The sequence below is a fragment of the Apostichopus japonicus genome, chromosome 14, assembly GCF_037975245.1.
Source record: "Apostichopus japonicus isolate 1M-3 chromosome 14, ASM3797524v1, whole genome shotgun sequence".
NCBI lineage: Eukaryota > Metazoa > Echinodermata > Holothuroidea > Aspidochirotida > Stichopodidae > Apostichopus > Apostichopus japonicus.
In genome coordinates, this window is record NC_092574.1 from 8,550,645 (window position 1) to 8,570,631 (window position 19,987).

The following is a 19,987-nucleotide window of genomic DNA, read 5'->3' on the forward strand; positions in this document are numbered from 1 at the left end:
TAATAATGCCTGCACCAGTGTAGTGCCAATAGTTTTCCACTTAAAGGAAGAAAATACTCTACCCAAAGATTTTCCTTTTTGTTATGTGAAAACAAACAAACAAAGAGCACTTTATTCAAGACTGAACCACACTGTTCAAAGTGAGAAGCAAATAGTTGAAATTCATGAGTTGATACTGATTTCTTATTTGGCTTAAAATAGAGAAGCTTGGTTCAGTTCAACCAATTATGGTACATTAAGTTACGGTGACTGGGCACACAGTACATTTTGTAGATGGATATGGTTTATATAGTTAGCATTTTTGTTCAAAATCTCTGTTTGGACTTAGGGATATATGTGACCTCTTTGTCATTAGTCTGCCATGTGTATGAAATTGTTGGTCATTTTTCGGCGGAGGTCATAGTTCACCCCGAAGGAAACCTTGTTGAATCTCAGATTTGGTTTGCACTTTCTTCATAGTGATGATATTGTTGTGTTTGTTTTTTCTTTTTCTTGAAGAGATTGGTAGATGACATACAAGAAAAACTAATTGGCAGGCGTTGCAGACTAATTGGTAAAAAGTGGTCATTTTACTACGACCAAATCAAGACGATATCCTAAGAAAGTTTTCATTGATAGCGTGCTATAGTTGGGGTCTATACAGCAGACCTTTAAAATAGTGTATACTGTGTTCCTAATTGTCCTAATTTTAGAAGAGGTCAAAAGTCACCAATGGATACTAATTCGTCAACAACAACAAAAACTTTGCTGTGGCATATGAAGTTTCCACAAAGTGAGGTTTGGGCATTGGGGTGAGAGCCAGCAGCTTTTGGGGCCCAATACAGCAATTAGCCCAGGCAGTTAGAGCAGTCTTGTGACATTTTCATGGAAATTATGGATTAATAGGAACACGCACACAATATGATGTTCACAAAAAGTTATGATAGTTGTTTGTTTGGTTGAAAACCTTTTTTAACCATCGTCACTTTATGTAGTAGCTATGAATAGTTATACAAACTGTGAGACAAAGTGTACCATTAAGCAGCTTAAAACTAAAGAAATGATGAATGTAAATTTTAATAAAAAGGGATCAAGCGGTATCCAAAGAAGCTATAACTATATAGCTCATGTAAGGTCCTCGTGAAGAAAAGACCAATACAAGGAAAATAGAAACACCAACAATAACAAGCGTCTAATTATATAGATGTAAACAGAAAAACAAAGGCCAATGGTCAAAGTTATAACAAATTAGTCGTCCGTTTTGTATACAAAGTTGAAATTAGATAAACGCTTGAAATGAAAAATATGCAATCGATGAAAACTCTTTGAATGCAACAGCCAAACCACAGTTTTGTCATGTCCTCGTGGTAATTAGGCAACTTTCATTGATCATTTTAGGAAAATCGACATTTGTCACAAAAGCGATATTGATGAAATTCTAAACTTAAGAGGATATTGACAAGGTATTTAGCATGATTCCAAATGCAGCACATTTCATCGACAAATCAGATTGTAACAGAAAAGTGAACCTTATATAAAAACATCTACCATATATAGTGACATCACAGCCTGACTACTAACTTACAGTGTACCAGAGTATGAGAGTGTTCATTTGGGGGCAATGTTAGTGAAATTCAAACAGCCATAAACATAGAGTTAGGAACAGGATTTTGAGATGGAGGTTAAAATTCAACTCACGGTGTGAACTATTTTTCTCTTACATGTTATTTGCATATCTCATTGGGCTGCCACCTTCAGACTCTCTTTCTAAAGTTATTTTATGACAAGGAGGTTGTGACATGTGACTTATATCGATAACTAGTAGCCCTTCTGTTACTCATTTCGTCTATGTTTGATGATTTCGAATCATTGTGTAAGTTGTGTTTTCAAAATTGTGGTGCTGGTGTTGGCCTTCGAACTCGACTATGTGAAGAACAAGGTTTGCATCATCTCTACCGTGGACTGCTGCATTTCCCACTATTAAAATGTAGTCTTTGGAGCTATAATGTTTATGTTAATACAAAAAGGGGATACGTCATATTTGAAGGAATATGGCAGTGAGATCAAGGTTATCATACGTTATGATGCAGTGGCGTAGGAAGGTACTTTTGAGTGGGGGGCTGAAGACTGATGGCCGGCCTGGGGGAGGGGTCTAAGGGGAGGGGTGTCCCCCTCCCCTTTGGAAATTTTTTGCATTTCCAGGTGGCCTCAGATGCAATTTGGTGCAATATAGCACACTTCAACCCACCCACTCCATTTTGTACATATTTTGCATTTTCACCTGGCCTTAGATGCAATTTGGTGCTCCAAATGAGATTTTTTTTCTCATTTGGAAATGAAAAAGGGGTTTTCTGACTTGCGAAGCGGGGGGGGGGGGGCGGAATGATACTTCCGCCCCTCCACATTTTTCACTGGGGGGGGGGGCTGGCGCCCCCAGCCCCCCGGTTCCTACGCCCTTGTTATGATGAATGGAACAATCATTTTATGACGCCATTTTACACAATGATAAACAGATATAATAATAAAACAAGAGTTTGCGACTACATTTAGTGCAACTCGCCATCTAAATATGCAGATACACGTATATACAAGTCAGCTAATGACTACATAGCACTATATATCCCCATGAACTCGTTCAGTAAAATAGCATACACAAAATGAAACAGATAAACATGAAAACATAAAAAATAAATTGTTAACCAACATGAGAGTTAGTATAACCCATTTAACCTCTTCCCCATATGAGCAGTATAGACTTCTATCCAATTTCACGAATTTTATTCTTCATTTTAATGGAATATAAGACAGAGCTTATATAACCATGTGCCACATTACATTGGATACAACTATAGATGTCCACAAGTGTGGACACACGTGTGTAAATTTAAGCAGATACCTACGTATGGTATCGTGTTGTACTCTGCTCGTGACCTGTTTAATAATACTTTCCAGCACCCCATACCTTGCCCTTATATAGCAAAACGACATTTCTGTCAAGTTATTATCTTGTAGTTCAAATTGTCGTTCGCCCTCACCATCCAACAATGTAACCGACATTCAGTGTCTAAAACATATAAAGACCCGTCTTTGGACATATTAAAGTTTCGAGAATGTTGAGAAAATAAATCAGATTCTCTCAAAACTTACATTTACGCACAAAGAGTTTCAAGACATTGTTTATTGTTTGAAGTGATACGCAAATAGCAACCAATCGTCTGTTAAGAGTCCTTTTTCTGCATAATTCTTGGAGTGAAATGCGATTATACATTGATTGATACAATGACTTTACATTAGAGTCTTTACATAAGAAAATATATAATACAATTATAACAGATCATCCTACAAGACTCTGAATACATCATCGTTCCTAGTCTGTCGGTCGGACATCCGGGGATTTCCGTGACCTTGTTGCTGATACAATAACACAAGTATCAAAACTATTTATTTAGATTAAGAAAGCGGGGAAATTACTAGACGTCTAACTATTCAATATGATATCAGTGTTATTTGTTACACCATGGAGCTATAAACAGATTATAGCTCCATGGTTACACCATGGTAAACCCTCTGCGATTCCAGGATAGCCAACATGGGTATTCTCCTATGGCGGGCCATCAGTCTCAAATCGTGGGGAATCGACTTATACGGATTTAAATCGACATATACCAATTTCCTTCGACTTATACCAGTTTCCAGCAGCATAAATTGACTTCTACCGATTTAAATCGACACATACCAATTTAAATCGACATATACCAGTTTAAATCGATGATATGTTAAATTAAACCGGCATATATCATTTTAAATAGACATATACCAATTTAATTCGACTTATACCAGTTTAAATCGACACATGCATATTGAAATCGACATATACCAATTTAAATCGATGATATGTAAAATAAATCGGTATAGGCTATGTCAATTTATATCGACATATACCAGTTTAATTCGATGATATGTCGAATTAAATCGATAGAAGTCAATTTCCTTGGACTTATACCAGTTTCTAGCAACTCAAATTGACATATACCTATGTCGACATATTGTCGAGAAAGATACGGAAGCTTAAAAGTGCCATCAACATAAGAAAACTTTTCCTCAATAAGTCAACATTTTCAGTAAATTTTACCAATTTCCAAATTATACCAATTTCCTTCGACTTATACCAGTTTCCAGCAGCATAAATTGACTTCTACCGATTTAAATCGACACATACCAATTTAAATCGACATATACCAGTTTAAATCGATGATATGTTAAATTAAACCGGCATATATCATTTTAAATAGACATATACCAATTTAATTCGACTTCTACCAGTTTAAATCGACACATGCATATTGAAATCGACATATACCAATTTAAATCGATGATATGTAAAATAAATCGGTATAGGCTATGTCAATTTATATCGACATATACCAGTTTAATTCGATGATATGTCGAATTAAATCGATAGAAGTCAATTTCCTTGGACTTATACCAGTTTCTAGCAACTCAAATTGACATATACCTATGTCGACATATTGTCGAGAAAGATACGGAAGCTTAAAAGTGCCATCAACATAAGAAAACTTTTCCTCAATAAGTCAACATTTTCAGTAAATTTTTAAGTTAACAAGATAATATCTTATCAAAAAAAAAAAAAAATTGTTCAATTGCTCACTAGATGGAATGAACAGTTTGCAGAAAAATGTTGAATTGACGAGATATGATAAGTTGTCAATTAAGCATTTTGTAGAAAATTGTTGAATTGCTCAGTTGAAACAACTGAGCAATCCAACATTTTTCTGATTTTTGATAAGATATTATCTTGTTATCTAAACAATTTACTGAAAAGTGTCAACTTATGGGGCAAAGTTTTTCTTATGTTGATGGCAATTTTAAGCTTCCATAAGAAGAAGCTGCAGAAGCTAAAGACAATGAGTAAATGCAACATAGCTTGAATGTTAACCTGCGGTCGTAAAACTTATGATTCGTGTCCGCTGCTTCAGTCAGAAGCGTAAGTACTAGACTTGGTTTAGTGCTGGCCGCTGACTGATGTAAATGTAATCAACATTCAAAGCGATATCTTTGGATGTTTCAACAAAAGAAGTTTTGTTTAGGCGGTTTCGGCCTCATCATGCTTTGGATGTCCTCCAAGAGTGGTGTCAACCGATTTCATATGAATAACCGTTGCCGATGTGGATCGTCCTGAACGGAGATTACTGTAACTGCCAAACTGTGTCTGCCTTGCCGCTGACTGATTCTGGAGTTTGTGGAATGGATGTGATAATGCGGAGAGAAGGTGCCTTCTAAAACGAGAACCCAACAGAAAGATTGACATTGGATCGCAGCACGTATTTAACATATAGAAACATACGCGCCACCTGACCATAAAAACTGTGTGTTGGCCCGGAGCACAAAAATGCTCTTGAAACATATCAAAAAAAACACTAAGATGAAATGGCAGCCAACACACAGCAAAGCTTACCACAAGGGCCATCACCACCAATGCTACTCTGTTACGCTGGACGCGAGCTTTGGGGTTACGTTCCATACTTTCTTTGATTAACTTACTTTGCATGCAAAGCTTTTTCGCTACCGAAATGTACATGCAGCAAATAATAACCAAAGGCACTGCATACAAGACCACCAAAGTGTAATAGTTCAAGAAATACTGGAAATATTGATAATTTGGTTCTGCAACAAATGTAAATGCATGCGGTAGCGGTAACAAAACCCCCAGAATAAGTACAATCGCGACTTTCCAGCCAATCCTTACCACATTAGGCCATATTGGTCTGACTACAGCACACCATCTTTCAAAACTTAACATTACCAATGATAATATGGAGATTGAACAAAAGAATAATAACATGTAATGCTTGAAACCAGCAAGTCCTTTAGCTACTTTAAATGAGTCATGTTCCGCGAGTTCAAAGGGGAGAATGGTAACCAACATAAGAATGTTGGATCCACAAAGCATTGAAATAAACACATTAGAGGGATTACGAAGCTCCTGAACGAAAGCTACTAGTGAAAGTACAGCTGTGTTTGCTATCACCCCGAACACGAGAATGGCTACCAGGACAATAATGTAAATGGTTTGACCAGTCTCTGTACGGTCATATAGGCCTCTACAATATTCTGCTACAGCTTCTTTTGAATACTGCGAAACTTGACCATCGTCTGGCAAACTAGCAGCAACGGATGACGTCATGTACACGTCCTGATCTATATTACTGGCCATCGATCGTGACTAGTTATAACTTTTTTTTATGCAAAATGTTTCCACCGTCCGCACTAGAGTGTTGTATGAGATGAAACTTGATTATGTCGGAAACTATACATTGAACGTCGTCACTGGATATTTATGATGGTCCTTCCCGTCGCTACTGGTAGTAATAACTCTCCGTCGCTATTGGTAGTAGTAATAATATGGGAAACTATATGACTTATGTATCTGCGTAGCAATGGTGAATATGAATAACTGCCTTCGACGTCGTCAATGGTAGTAAACTGTGACCAGTTATGATGCTTTGGGAAACTACAGGACTTCTGTATCAAATTTTGACCATTTGTTACCGTCTTGGCCGTCGTCACTCGTAGTGATGACGGTCGCCGTGCACTCTGTAACGCCCGTTAGTTGTGGTAAACGTTGCAACTCGCGTGTCGTGTGCTCTGTACCGAAACTATAAAAGAAGAGAAAATATATATGATATTCGCACAATTTCCTTTCGATGTATGTAATGAAAGGACCTTATTTTTATTATTTTTTTTTATTGCTACTTTTGTTTTGTAGGCCTTCATTATTTCGCCCCCCCCCCCAAATTTGCTATGAAATCAAATAATGTTCTGTAATATTCAACCCTCAAAAATCATTTAATTGACATTCTCGAAGTCGAGAGCAGGTTGGGAGTTGCGTAACGAGGCTGGAGAAAAAGCAATTCTCACATTGTTTCTAGTTACTTTCTTCTACCATCTCCAAGCATTCTCAGGCTAAAAATAAAATCACGCACTGCAGACGATCCTGAGTGCATCATAACTTATACAAGTCAAGGTGGTCATTGCTATTGGACAATACCAGACAATGGAGAAGCAATGCTGCATAATCTCAATACTGAATCTTGTTAAGTCCATGTTGTGATCAAGTATATTCACTGACAACCAATCCGGCACTAACGACCAAGAATGAAGCTGTTGTGGATGTTCTTGCGGTATGAACATCAAACGGATTTACGTGGCATGGCAATGGGAGAGCTGAACGTCGCCTAACAACCAATCAAGGCTTCAAGGGCGTAAACGTTACCGTAATTAACGGTCCACGTCACATGCGTGCACATATATGGAAGTCTATATGCCTCTCAAATCAAAGTAGGGACAGGGGCTTTGTAACCCGTAACTTAGGAAGCTTTCAAGAAGAGGTGGGCAAGGATGTGAAAACCAACAAGGTTTGGCAATTTTCCAAAAAAGAGTTTTAGTTTTGAAGATACTGCGGTAGCTTGAGGGAACATGTGAATTCTTCTTCTTTTTTTATTTATATATATACTATTTTAACCTTCAGTTGAAATTGTGACTACTTAATCTCAAGATTTCTTTATTTCTCTACTTTCATTTTTTTCAATTCAAATGTTGACTTTATACCATGTTTTCCAAATTTTGTCGGTAGGATATACGAATATTCGATCTTAGACCTTGTGATCTTTCATACATTTTTACAAAATTCAAATTTTGCCTGCTGTTCACTCAAAAGTTCCACTTACTCAATGTGATCAGCTTTAAGAAAATGTCAACCATTTTATTTCAAAATTTCGGCTACTTTTATCCCGAAAATTCGACTTGGCACCCATTCACCCTGCACACTCAGCCACCATTCACACCCAGTCTCCCTGCTTACCCAGCCATCATTCACACCCAGTCACCACGAACACCCAGTCACCCTGCACACTCAGCCACCATTCATACCCAGTCTCCCTGCACACTCAATCACCCTGCACACCCAGCCACCATTCACACCCAGTCACCCTGCACACTCAGCCATCATTCACACCCAGTCACCACGAAAACCCAGTCACCCTGCACACTCAGCCACCATTCATACCCAGTCTCCCTGCACACTCAACCACCCTGCACACTCAGCCACCATTCACACCCAGTCACCCAGCACAGTCAGCCATCATTCACACCCAGTCACCACGAAAACCCATTCACCCTGCACACTCAGCCACCATTCACACCCAGTCTCCCTGCACACCCAGCCATCATTCACACCCAGTCACCACGAAAACCCAGTCACCCTGCACACTCAGCCACCATTCACACCCAGTCTCCCTGCACATTCAGTCACCATTCACACCCAGTCTCCCTGCTTACCCAGCCATCATTCACACACAGTCACCACGAACACCTAGTCACCCTGCGCACCCAGCCATCATTCACACCCAGTCACCCTGCACACCCAGCCACCATTCACACCCAGTCTCCCTGCACACCCAGCCACCATTCACACCCAGTCTTCCTGCACACCCAGCCACCATTCACACCCTGTCTCCCTGCTTACCCAGCCATCATTCACACCCAGTCACCACGAACACCTAGTCACCCTGCGCACCCAGCCATCATTCACACCCAGTCACCCTGCAGACCTAGTCACCCTGCACACCCAGCCACCATTCACACCCAGCAACCATTCACACCCAGTCACCACGAACACCCAGTCACCATTCACACCCAGTCACTCTGCACACCCAGTCACACTGCACACCCAGTCACCTTGCACACCCAGCCACCATTCACATCCAGTCACATTGCACACCCAGTCACCATGCACACTCAGCCACCATTCACACCCAGTCACCATTCACACCAAGTTACAATTCACACCCAGTCACCATTCACACCCAGTAACTCTGCACACCTAGTCACCCTGCACACCCAGCCACCATTCACACCCAGCCACCATTCACACCCAGTCACATTGCACACCCAGTCACCATGCACACCCAGCCACCATTCACACCCAGTCACCATTCACACCAAGTCACCATTCACCCCCAGTCACCATTCACACCCAGTCACTCTGCACACCTAGTCACCCTGCACACCCAGCCACCATTCACACCCAGTCACCACGAAAACCCAGTCACCCTGCACACTCAGCCACCATTCACACCCAGTCTCCCTGCACATTCAGTCACCATTCACAGCCGGTCTCCCTGCTTACCCAGCCATCATTCACACCCAGTCACCACGAACACCCAGTTACCCTGCGCACCCAGCCATCATTCACACCCAGTCACCCTGCACACCCAGCCACCATTCACACCCAGTCTCCCTGCTTACCCAGCCATCATTCACACCCAGTCACCACGAACACCTAGTCACCCTGCGCACCCAGCCATCATTCACACCCAGTCACCCTGCACACCCAGCCACCATTCACACCCTGTCACCCTGCACACCCAGCCACCATTCACACCCAGTCTCCCTGCTTACCCAGCCATCATTCACACCCAGTCACCACGAACACCTAGTCACCCTGCGCACCCAGCCATCATTCACACCCAGTCACCATGCACACCTAGTCACCCTGCACACCCAGCCACCATTCACACCCAGCAACCATTCACACCCAGTCACGACGAACACCCAGTCACCATTCACACCCAGTCACTCTGTACACGCAGTCACACTGCACACCAAGTCACCTTGTACACCCAGCCACCATTCACACCCAGTCACATTGCACACCCAGTCACCATGCACACCCAGCCACCATTCACACCCAGTCACCATTCACACCAAGTCACCATTCACACCCAGTCACAATTCACACCCAGTCACTCTGCACACCTAGTCACCCTGCACACCCAGCCACCATTCACACCCAGTCACCTAGCACTCAAAGCCATCATTCACACCCAGTCACCCTGCCCACCCAGCCATCATTCACACCTAGTCACACTTCACACCCAGTCACCCTGCACACCCAGCCACCATTCACATTTAGCCACCATTCACACCCAGTCACACTGCACACCCAGTCACTCTGCACACCCAGCCACCATTCACATCCAGTCACATTGCACACCCAGTCACCATGCACACCCAGCCATCATTCACACCCAGTCACAATGCACACCCAGCCACCATTCACACCCAGTCACCATTCACACCAAGTCACCATTCACACCCAGTCACAATTCACACCCAGTCACTCTGCACACCTAGTCACCCTGCACACCCAGCCACCATTCACACCCAGTCACCTAGCACTCAAAGCCATCATTCACACCCAGTCACCCTGCCCACCCAGCCATCATTCACACCTAGTCACACTTCACACCCAGTCACCCTGCACACCCAGCCACCATTCACATTCAGCCACCATTCACACCCAGTCACACTGCACACCCAGTCACTCTGCACACCCAGCCACCATTCACATCCAGTCACATTGCACACCCAGTCACCATGCACACCCAGCCATCATTCACACCCAGTCACACTGCACACCCAGCCACCATTCACACCCAGTCACCATTCACACCAAGTCACCATTCACACCCAGTCACCATTCACACCCAGTCACTCTGCACACCTAGTCACCCTGCACACCCAGCCACCATTCACACCCAGTCACCTAGCACTCAAAGCCATCATTCACACCCAGTCACCCTGCCCACCCAGCCATCATTCACACCTAGTCACACTTCACACCCAGTCACCCTGCACACCCAGCCACCATTCACATTCAGCCACCATTCACACCCAGTCACACTGCACACCCAGTCACTCTGGACACCCAGCCACCATTCACATCCAGTCACATTGCACACCCAGTCTCCATGCACACCCAGCCATCATTCACACCCAGTCACACTGCACACCCAGCCACCATTCACACTCACTCACCCAGCACTCACCGTCAATAACAATGTACAGTGGCAATTATAAAGCAAGTTGCCACTTTTGTTGGTTCATGTTACGAAACGTTGCACAGCAAGTTAATGCAAGTCCGTCTCGAAATCGATAAGTATCCCTCTCACATTTATGAATATCATGTCAAATTCAAAATATTCAGTAAAATTCCCTAACAACCAAAAATATGTTCCCTTCATCCTAAAATGTGTTCCCTAACATCCTTAACTTAGATATGCACTTGACACATTTGCGTTTATCCACTTCCAAAATATTTGCCCCCCTCCCCCCTCTTCCCTCAGGGTCTGAGTAAACATATGGATACGTATTCCCTATGGCAAGCCGTTTTAACATTTACCTCTCTATTCTTCTAAAGTAGAATTAATTCCACTTAAGTAGAATACAATTAAGCTTAAGTGAAATGAATTGCACTTAAGTAGAATACAATTAAGCTTAAGTAAAATGCATTTCTACTTAAGTGCAATTCATTTCACTTAAGCTTAATTGTATTCTACTTAAGTGGAATTAATTCTACTTAAGTAGAATAAAGAGGTAAATGTTAAAACGGCTTGCCATAATTCCCGTCTTCATAATGCAATCGACGCAAATGAAGAGTGCGAAGGGGTTTATAGAAAGCTCAATCTGACTCTCGAAGACTTCGCATGCCATCCCCTCACCCCCACCCCCAAGACAAATCGAAGCACATGTCTCTCACCTGTACGGATATAGGCATCACATGAATTATTTTTTAGGTATAGGCTTCAGAGTGTCGACGAATACGTTCTGAAACGTGGTTCGAATAGTACAGTCTTATATATATTTCGAATATTTATATATTCTACATGCATCAATCAGCTAACATGTAAAATACTGAAGTATGAACTAAAAACAGTTATAAATACTAAAGATAAAATATGTCTTACAGCGCCAATGAAGCATACTAACTGATTGGGTAACATGACTAGGTAATCGATAAACTTCGACGGCATCGCTTCTTCACGTCTACATGATTTTCGCGGTGGAATTAATTGGAACGAATGGGTCAACGAATCTCAAGTAATGTTAAGACAATGACGATTTATCATCTTCACGGGAATATAGAAAATAGAGTCATTGGCTTTATCACATATTACACCGGTGGCCTTTAGTACCTAAAGGTGTGTGAGGGGGGGGGGAGGGGTTATAAAAACTGAAATGGGAACCAATTTAAAAGTGTACCACCTGCCACGGATCTCAGTTTAACGAATTGGACGTCTAAGCTGGGATTCATGTGGTGGGTGTTGCAACGGGGTCCTAACCTTGCCCCCCCCCCCGGAAAATGAGATCATCCCAAAAGGTAACCTTTTGTAATCCTTATGTGCTTAATGTCCACCATCTCAAAGTCTTTGAAACAGGGTCCCCAAACATTTTTATTGTTGGAAGAGATTTCCCAGACTCTACATTCTACCCTCCCAAAAAATTATGTTACTTGAATGTTGTATTGCTTTTCATTATCTAGAATCCTACGGTGTACTCTTTCTTCATCGCCAGAACTTAAAAGCGTTGTAGTGCTGAGATTATACACACAACAGTTACTTACGATGTAGTATTGAAATAACATACAATGCAATGTAATGTTGAGATTACATTCAACAATGTAATGTTGAGATTACATTCAACACAATTACTTGCGATTTAGTGTTCAGATGACCTACAACACACTTACTTGTGATGTAGTGTTGACATTACATACAACAGTGACTTTCGATGAAGTGTTCAGATTACATACAACACTTACTTACGATGTACTGTTGAGATTACATACAACACTTACTTGCAATGTAGTGTTTCGATTACATGTAACACTTGCTTACGATGTAGTGTTGAGATAACATATAACACACGCACTTGTAATGTAGTTTTGATATTACATTCAACATACTTGCGATCTAGTGTTCAGATTACATACTCCAATTACTTACGATGTACTGTTGAGACTACATGCAACACACTTACTTACGATGTAGTGTTGAGATTACATACAACACATTCACTTGTAATGTAGTGTTTCGATTACATGCAACACTTACTTACGATGTAGTGTTGAGATTTCATACAACACAGTTACTTGTAATGTAGTGTTTAGATTCCATACAAAACTTGCGATGTAGTGTTCATATTACATATAACAGTTACTTACGATGTAGTGCTGATATTACATACCATACACCTACTGACAATGTAGTGTTGAGGTTACATGCAACACTTACTTACGATGTACTGTTGAGATTACATACAACACTTACTTGCGATGTAGTGTTTCGATTACATGCAAAATTTACTTACGATGTAGTGTTGAGATTACATACAACACACTTGCGATGTACAGTTCAGATGACAAACACCACTTACTTAATTACGAGATAGTGTTTCGATTAGCCTATATACAACACACTTTCTTGTAATGTAGTGTTTCAATTAAATGCATCACTTACTTACGATATACTGTTGAGATTTCATACAACACACTCACTTGTAATGAAGTGTTAATATTCCATACAACACTTGCTTGTAGTGTAGTGTTCATAATACATACAACAGTTACTTGCGATATATTGTTGAGAGTACATACTACACACTTACTTCAATGTAGTGTCGGATTCCATACAAAACAATTACTTGCGATGTAGTGTTGAATTACATACAACACATATCCTTGCAAAGTAGTGTTGAGATTATATATATACAACACTAACTTTGGAAGTTTATTCTCCGTGCCTTGTTTAATGGTTAAGAATCTAACATGTCCCAAATCATTTGACCTCCTCTCCTCCCGAATTCAAAACATTGAATTTAACAGCTGTCTGGTAGCAAGTTTTATCTACTGTAAACATCCATGCGTAATTTCGTCATTGATCTGACATCGTTTTTGCGATTCTCTTTGATCACATACTCTTGACTCAGAACTCGAGCAGGTACTCACTATTGAAAATGTTGGCCATACCATCCTTTGAAATGTGTGGTGTTGCCTCTTCCCCACCCTACCCCTCCAGACCCCCCCCCCACTTAGACTTAAACTGATGACAAACCTGTCTCAGGGCACTTATAAGTCAATGTATTTCCCCCGCCCCTCTCCATGTTAGAAACTTCAAGAGGAGGAGGAGGAGAAGGAGAAGGAGAAATATAAGGAGGTTTTCCAAGGAGAAGCGGAATGAGAATAAAATCGCCACCCTTTATCAAACTTCCGAGAAAGTATTGTAATCGCCACAGCTTATTATGTCCGTTCACAGTTTACTTGAATCATCCTAAAATATTTGGTAATCTCAATACACATGAGAGTAAGAGCATTTAGGTCAGTATACTTTCGAGAAGAAATAAAAGTTGATACTTTTTTTTTAATTGTTCCAATTCCTGATCATGGTATTTTCTGATCTGAGAGTTTTACATTTATCAGTTTCTATGTTTTATAGACAGATTTAATAAACCTATATACAGAGAGTATTACAAGATAAATTTGCAATCGCTTATCCTAACCCACCCTCATATTACTTAGTTACAGCTAACGAGGGTTAATTTATGTTTATTTAATTATTCCATTCCGTGGATTCAAGACATATCGTCTCCTAAGATATATTTATGAATCACAAGTAAGTAACATCGAACATCCTACTACTATAATCTAGCACTAATGTTGCCTTATAATCGAATTACATAATACGTACGGTACCTTTACTGATAAATAACAGGAAAGCAATACTCACCGGTAAAAAATGATATTGGTCACACGAGGTTTGTTTTAAGGATCATACAACAAACGCTCGGCACGATTAGGTCGTCTTTTTGAGAAGCTGTGGTGATTTATTGACGATCGCGCAACTCTTATACATGTTCAACTTCAGCGTATAGCATATCACACTTGTATTAACCAATCAAATCACTTCTGTGTAGTATCTAAGGATATGTATATATGTGGTACGAGCAATGCGTTAAGTAGGCCTATCGTGTATTTCACCCGAGTAAACAACCATATGAATGCTATAGTTCTCAATAATAATAATACTTTAACGACAACAATGACTGACCTATTGATAACGGTGGTAGTGATTAGGCAGATATTGACGAGTAAAAGGAAACACATATTAGGTTTAATTAAAGCCCGTATTGTACTTCATGCGTGATCATATCACAGAGCGTTGCACTCGATCTGCATGCCTTGTTGTGAAATTAGTAAATTTCAATAAACCCTCATTTCTGCTTGAAGGTTTTTCTGTCTTCGTAAATACTTTCGTGCCTTTGCTGTCAGTAGAGCAATTGAAGCAGATATCCGTATATAACTTTTCTCGCTCAAAGGAGCTGCGTCATCTTTCCCCATCATACGTTTGTCTGTAATCTCTGTGATCTCGATAACGAAACATTTCATGGGATCTTACATGTCGTTTGTTGATAAAGTAGATAGAAGTAGTAGAAGAAGTACCCTACAATTCTTGTGAGAGGTCAAAGGTCATTTCAGAACAGTAGAAATCAAAGGGCACGACATATAATAGGTTCAAGAAACTTGGATTGCTCTGCTACTAAGTCTCTGCACGCATACCCTATGATAATTAAAATTAACCCATGAAATGAATGGTAAAGATCACTTGAGCTCAGCAAAGGTCAAAGCCTGAAAAAAATTGTTAACACAACATTTCAAGATGACAAATTTTTACAGCGTCTCCTTTTTTCCCTGCTGGTGGAGGTCCCTAAATGACAAAACTTTTGGTCGTCGCTTTCACAGTAACTTTTGGGAATTTATGAGACCCTCATTGCCGACGTCACAAGTTACTCCTGGTAACTATGCACCACGTAAAGCAATTCGTGATGTCGCAGAACTGAATGTGTGAGGTTCGTCTGTATCGTCGTCTTTGAAGTCCTTTACTGAGACGAGATATACTCGCAACGACAATCTCCACAGCCATCCGCTGGTATAGTCTATATACGAAAACTGGTGTCAGAAACAAAAACAAAGAAGAAACATACTCAACCGTTATGTCTTCAAATTCCATTAAAATAACCTGGATCAATGGAAACATGTCCAAGTCAGTCGATTTACTAAACCAAAGGGGACTGAGCTACCCGGAGTTTCGATGTAAACAAATGGAAGAATCCTACTATAGTGTCTCCATTGTTTCACCGGTGACATCAGAGTGAATAACGGCTAACGGTAGGCTATATCATTTAAGGGTGCATGTGAAGACCGTCGCGCAAAAAGAAACGTCTAATGCCGGTAATCTGACCTAGTTTCGAATGAGGTGTAACAGAAGTGTTGGACACACACCATCGATCCCAGAAAATACACACCACAGCTTGCTACCGTCGGTAATTATACACTAGTGTACAGTCTGTACATACAGCTACGGTCATTACCTACAACACAGTGTACATAGCAACGATGGACATCTCAGGTCTAGAGAAAAGATAACAAGGTATCAGGTTTCATGACTGTCTGCATTTTGTAGCGACACGATAAAAACAAAATTTGACTTGCAAGCAACGGAAAGTTAACTTTTTTCAGATGGCCGCACGCTTCAATGCCTTTAACGTTAGGTTAGTAGACCTTCACTTAAGCCAAACCGGACTCCACACGTTCACCGCTGCTCATTCCACCGTATCAACAATGTGATCTTGTAACTTAAAGGATATCGATGTTGCAAATGTAAGCAGTAAGCACTGTGTTTTCTTTTTTTCAAATAACAGCCTACGCCGTGGTTATGCATGCCTGGGGGCCATTATGACGATCAGATCTAGCCTAGGCGTACGTATATTGGCCAGCCTAACGTTTTCTTAAACCTTTTAAGGCACACTGCAACATTAATTAGAAGTATGTTTTACTCATTATCGAATTAAAGTTTTTATTATCATTATTATTTCGAGCATCTAACATAATTCACCTACATGTAAATCTACAATTTCCGCACTTTTTGTTGTTGTAAATCGTGTCATAACTAGAAAAGGCAAAGGTTAAGTTACCAGATCAATATTTTGGCAGGAGCCAGATTCTCGTGAGCCATTCAAAATCGCTGCAGTGCAGTGGTGATGTGCGGAGTTTTCCGTGGATTTGGTATTTCATTTTTTTAACTTGCAATTGGGGAAAGGGGTTTGTTTCTGTTCTTCACTTGGTTTCAAAACAACTTTGTTCGTCATGGCTGCATTGCAGTTATGTCAAATGGGGTTCCGTTGCCTACTTCAGTATTGAAAAAGTTGTCAGATGCTGGGGCATACACTCTAGTCCGTCGGATTGGGACATATAATGGCGGTCCCGGCAGCAGAAATGGGAGTGAATTCACACCTCTGCCTCGTTATCCTTTGAACACTTATCGAAGAGAGAAGGCTTGAAATAAGCCGGTGTTCATCTACGATCTAACACGGATAGGGTCTCCAATAAGCTATTGTAAGGCTTCCTGATCCTTGGTCTCCAAACTAATCTGACTATGTAGTTATACATGGGACTACACGGTGATATGCATTGGTCAATGGTAGTATACTAGCCTACTGTAAGCCTATATATAACTAGAACTTTCATGTTTTGATTTCTGTTTGCAGCAAGCTTGAAAGGTGATTGAAGCAGTTATCCTAGACCTACTGAACTTAATACTTCCCATTCTTGCATTTACTTATCCTACATTCAATGATATTGATGTAGAAGCCTTGGAACTTCTTTGTGAAGCGGACATAAAGTCGATGATACCAACAGTTGGGAAACGGGTAAATTTCTACGGAAATGAAAAAAAAAAAAACATGTTAAGTCCATGTGCTGCAATTTAACCATGGCATTGTTCAATTAATTTTAACCTAGGGATGCTAAATATATAATATAATAATAATAATATGTATATATATATATATATATATATATATATATATATATATATATATATATATATATATATATATATATATATATATATAGTTATGAGAGTTATAAACCCTCTCTTTTCATACTTTAATATGTCTTTACAATAAAACATGACTCGTATAGGAAAAGAAAGTCATATTACTAACACGATCATAAAAGTTCTGTTACATAGTCATAGAGCAGATGGTAAATTCATGATCAAAAACATACTCATAAATGTTGCTGTGCCAGTTCCATTTGTTCAAAAAGTAATATCTGAAGTCGAATTTTTATATGCTGCAGTTGTAAATGATCGTTAGAGGGGTGTAACTGAACTTTGAAAGATATAGATGGTGGTAGTTTTTCATCTAAGCAAAAATGTGCAGTCTGCGAAATGTATTTATGTACATTCAAAGAACAGGATATCAACAGGACAAATACATTGAAGAAAACGGTGTATCAGCAATCGAAAAAATCGCTGCAAGGATGCTTTATTTCTCACACTGACAGGGTGTGAATATATATATATATATATATATATATATATATATATATATATATTGTGGTGAGTAACTTAAAATTTTTTACTGCACTTCTCATTATACATTCAGCGAAAGTGTATGCTGTAGCTTTGATTCCTTATCGTTAATAACTATAGGTGAACTCTTCCTACTTGTAAGATTTCGACTATTTATGTCTTCAGTTTTATGTCAAGATTTTTTAATGTTTCCAGGCCAATCAGCAATGACCACCTTTCCCATGGTTACTGTCTGGTTTGTTCCTTTGAGGTCAGTCCCGAACTCGATATTCTGTACCTCTTGTTGAATGTTCAACTAATTGTGTTGTATCATGCATAGTTGGTAGAGTGATGCCGTTGGTCATCATATCTGTCGCCCTCTATTTTGCATAGGTTACATGACGTAATTATTACAGGTCACGTGATGTCTGCTCACTAGCTCAGCTGAAGCAGACCTCGAGACTTGTGACCAGTCTTCGCTCCCGTTCTGAATCGTTTGGTTCGGTAGTAGCCCTGGCTCCGACCATTGTGGTCGTACTTGTATCTGTTTTGTATTCGTCTTTTATACAAGTTTGTACGTATCGTTATAGGACTCTACTTCGGTATTGAGACCTCGTTTATGACCATTTTCGTTTAAGTACATGTTTTCTACCTATATATTATTGAGGGCTTCGATGTATTGTCTGTATCGTGTCTGATCATAGTAATAGTTTACGAAATCTACGCAGCGTTTGTTCTTTACTCGTTTATCTATGTGTTATATCTTTTGCATGTAATAGCGAGAATTAAGGCTCGTCGTTACTAACATACAACCATCCAAGCCGCATTTGTTTCCATACCACCACCAGTCCTCAGCAGGGAATATTTTAGACCCCCCAGAATCTTAGACTGAGTTAGCGTATACAGTATCTTATTTTGTCACCTTGATTTGTTGTACAGGATCTATAAACTTTCTTCAGGGTTGATGGTTAGCGTTGTTCATAGAGTAGATAGATAGGGCAAGCGAAAGATATGCCTTTTGTATTTACTTTATCTGGTATAACTGTCCGTAATTGCGTTCCATTGTTATTAACACGTAAAGGTAAATATATCATTTTGAAAGTTGTGACATTGTTTCAGTCGTTTGCTCTTTCTCAAATTTACAAAAGGAATGAATGCCATGGATGGGCTACCGGGCGAAATAAAATTATTAACAGCGGATATGCTGAATAATTGATGAAAAATATCCCACTAAAATATATGATTTTGCGCTACTGAAAGGTAAAGCTCCAAACAATTATTCAACAATATTTGCCCACGCAATTGTCATATTTTTAACCAACTTTCTCATCAAAACGTATGGATAGAAACCAAGTCAACGTGTTCCCCGAGTGTATGTAACATCCTATAGTGACACCAAAACTCATCGTCATTATTTCATTCTTTTATAACTTTCATTATATGACTCCATTTTACATAATATAAACAGATAAAATAATTCATACTTGTTCACAATGCAAGAAGAGAGCTCACCATTTGCGACTACATTTAGTGCGACTCGCCGTCTAAATATGCAGATACACGTATAATACAAGTCAGCTAATGACTACATAGCACTATATGTCCCCATGAAATCGTTCAGTAAAATAGCAATCCGGCAGTAACGACCAAGAATGAAGTTGTTGTGGATGTTCTTGCGGTATGAACATCATACGGATTTACGTGGCATGGCAATGGGAGAGCTGAACGTCGCCTAA

General features: G+C 40.0%; 1 protein-coding gene across 2 annotated transcripts; it reads right to left on the reverse strand.

The window, feature by feature from the left end:
• Positions 1 to 1,211: 1,211 nt before the first annotated feature.
• On the reverse strand, positions 1,212 to 15,431 carry LOC139979610 (gastrin-releasing peptide receptor-like). 2 transcript variants are annotated; one of them, XM_071990581.1, is made up of 2 exons: positions 14,946 to 15,431; positions 1,212 to 6,656 (listed from the first exon to the last, which is right to left on the reverse strand). In XM_071990581.1, exon 2 carries the CDS (start codon positions 6,212 to 6,214, stop codon positions 5,084 to 5,086), a length of 1,131 nt encoding a protein of 376 aa, XP_071846682.1. In that variant the 5' UTR covers positions 6,215 to 6,656; positions 14,946 to 15,431; the 3' UTR covers positions 1,212 to 5,083. The 2 variants fall into 2 exon arrangements, with proteins under 2 accessions (XP_071846682.1, XP_071846681.1); XM_071990580.1 differs by lacking the exon at positions 14,946 to 15,431 and adding an exon at positions 14,625 to 14,813.
• Positions 15,432 to 19,987: the final 4,556 nt, after the last annotated feature.

Excerpts from the sequence above, each read along its gene's own strand:
- LOC139979610 (XM_071990581.1), bottom strand. The coding sequence starts at position 6,214 with ATGGCCAGTAATATAGATCAGGACGTGTACATGACGTCATCCGTTGCT.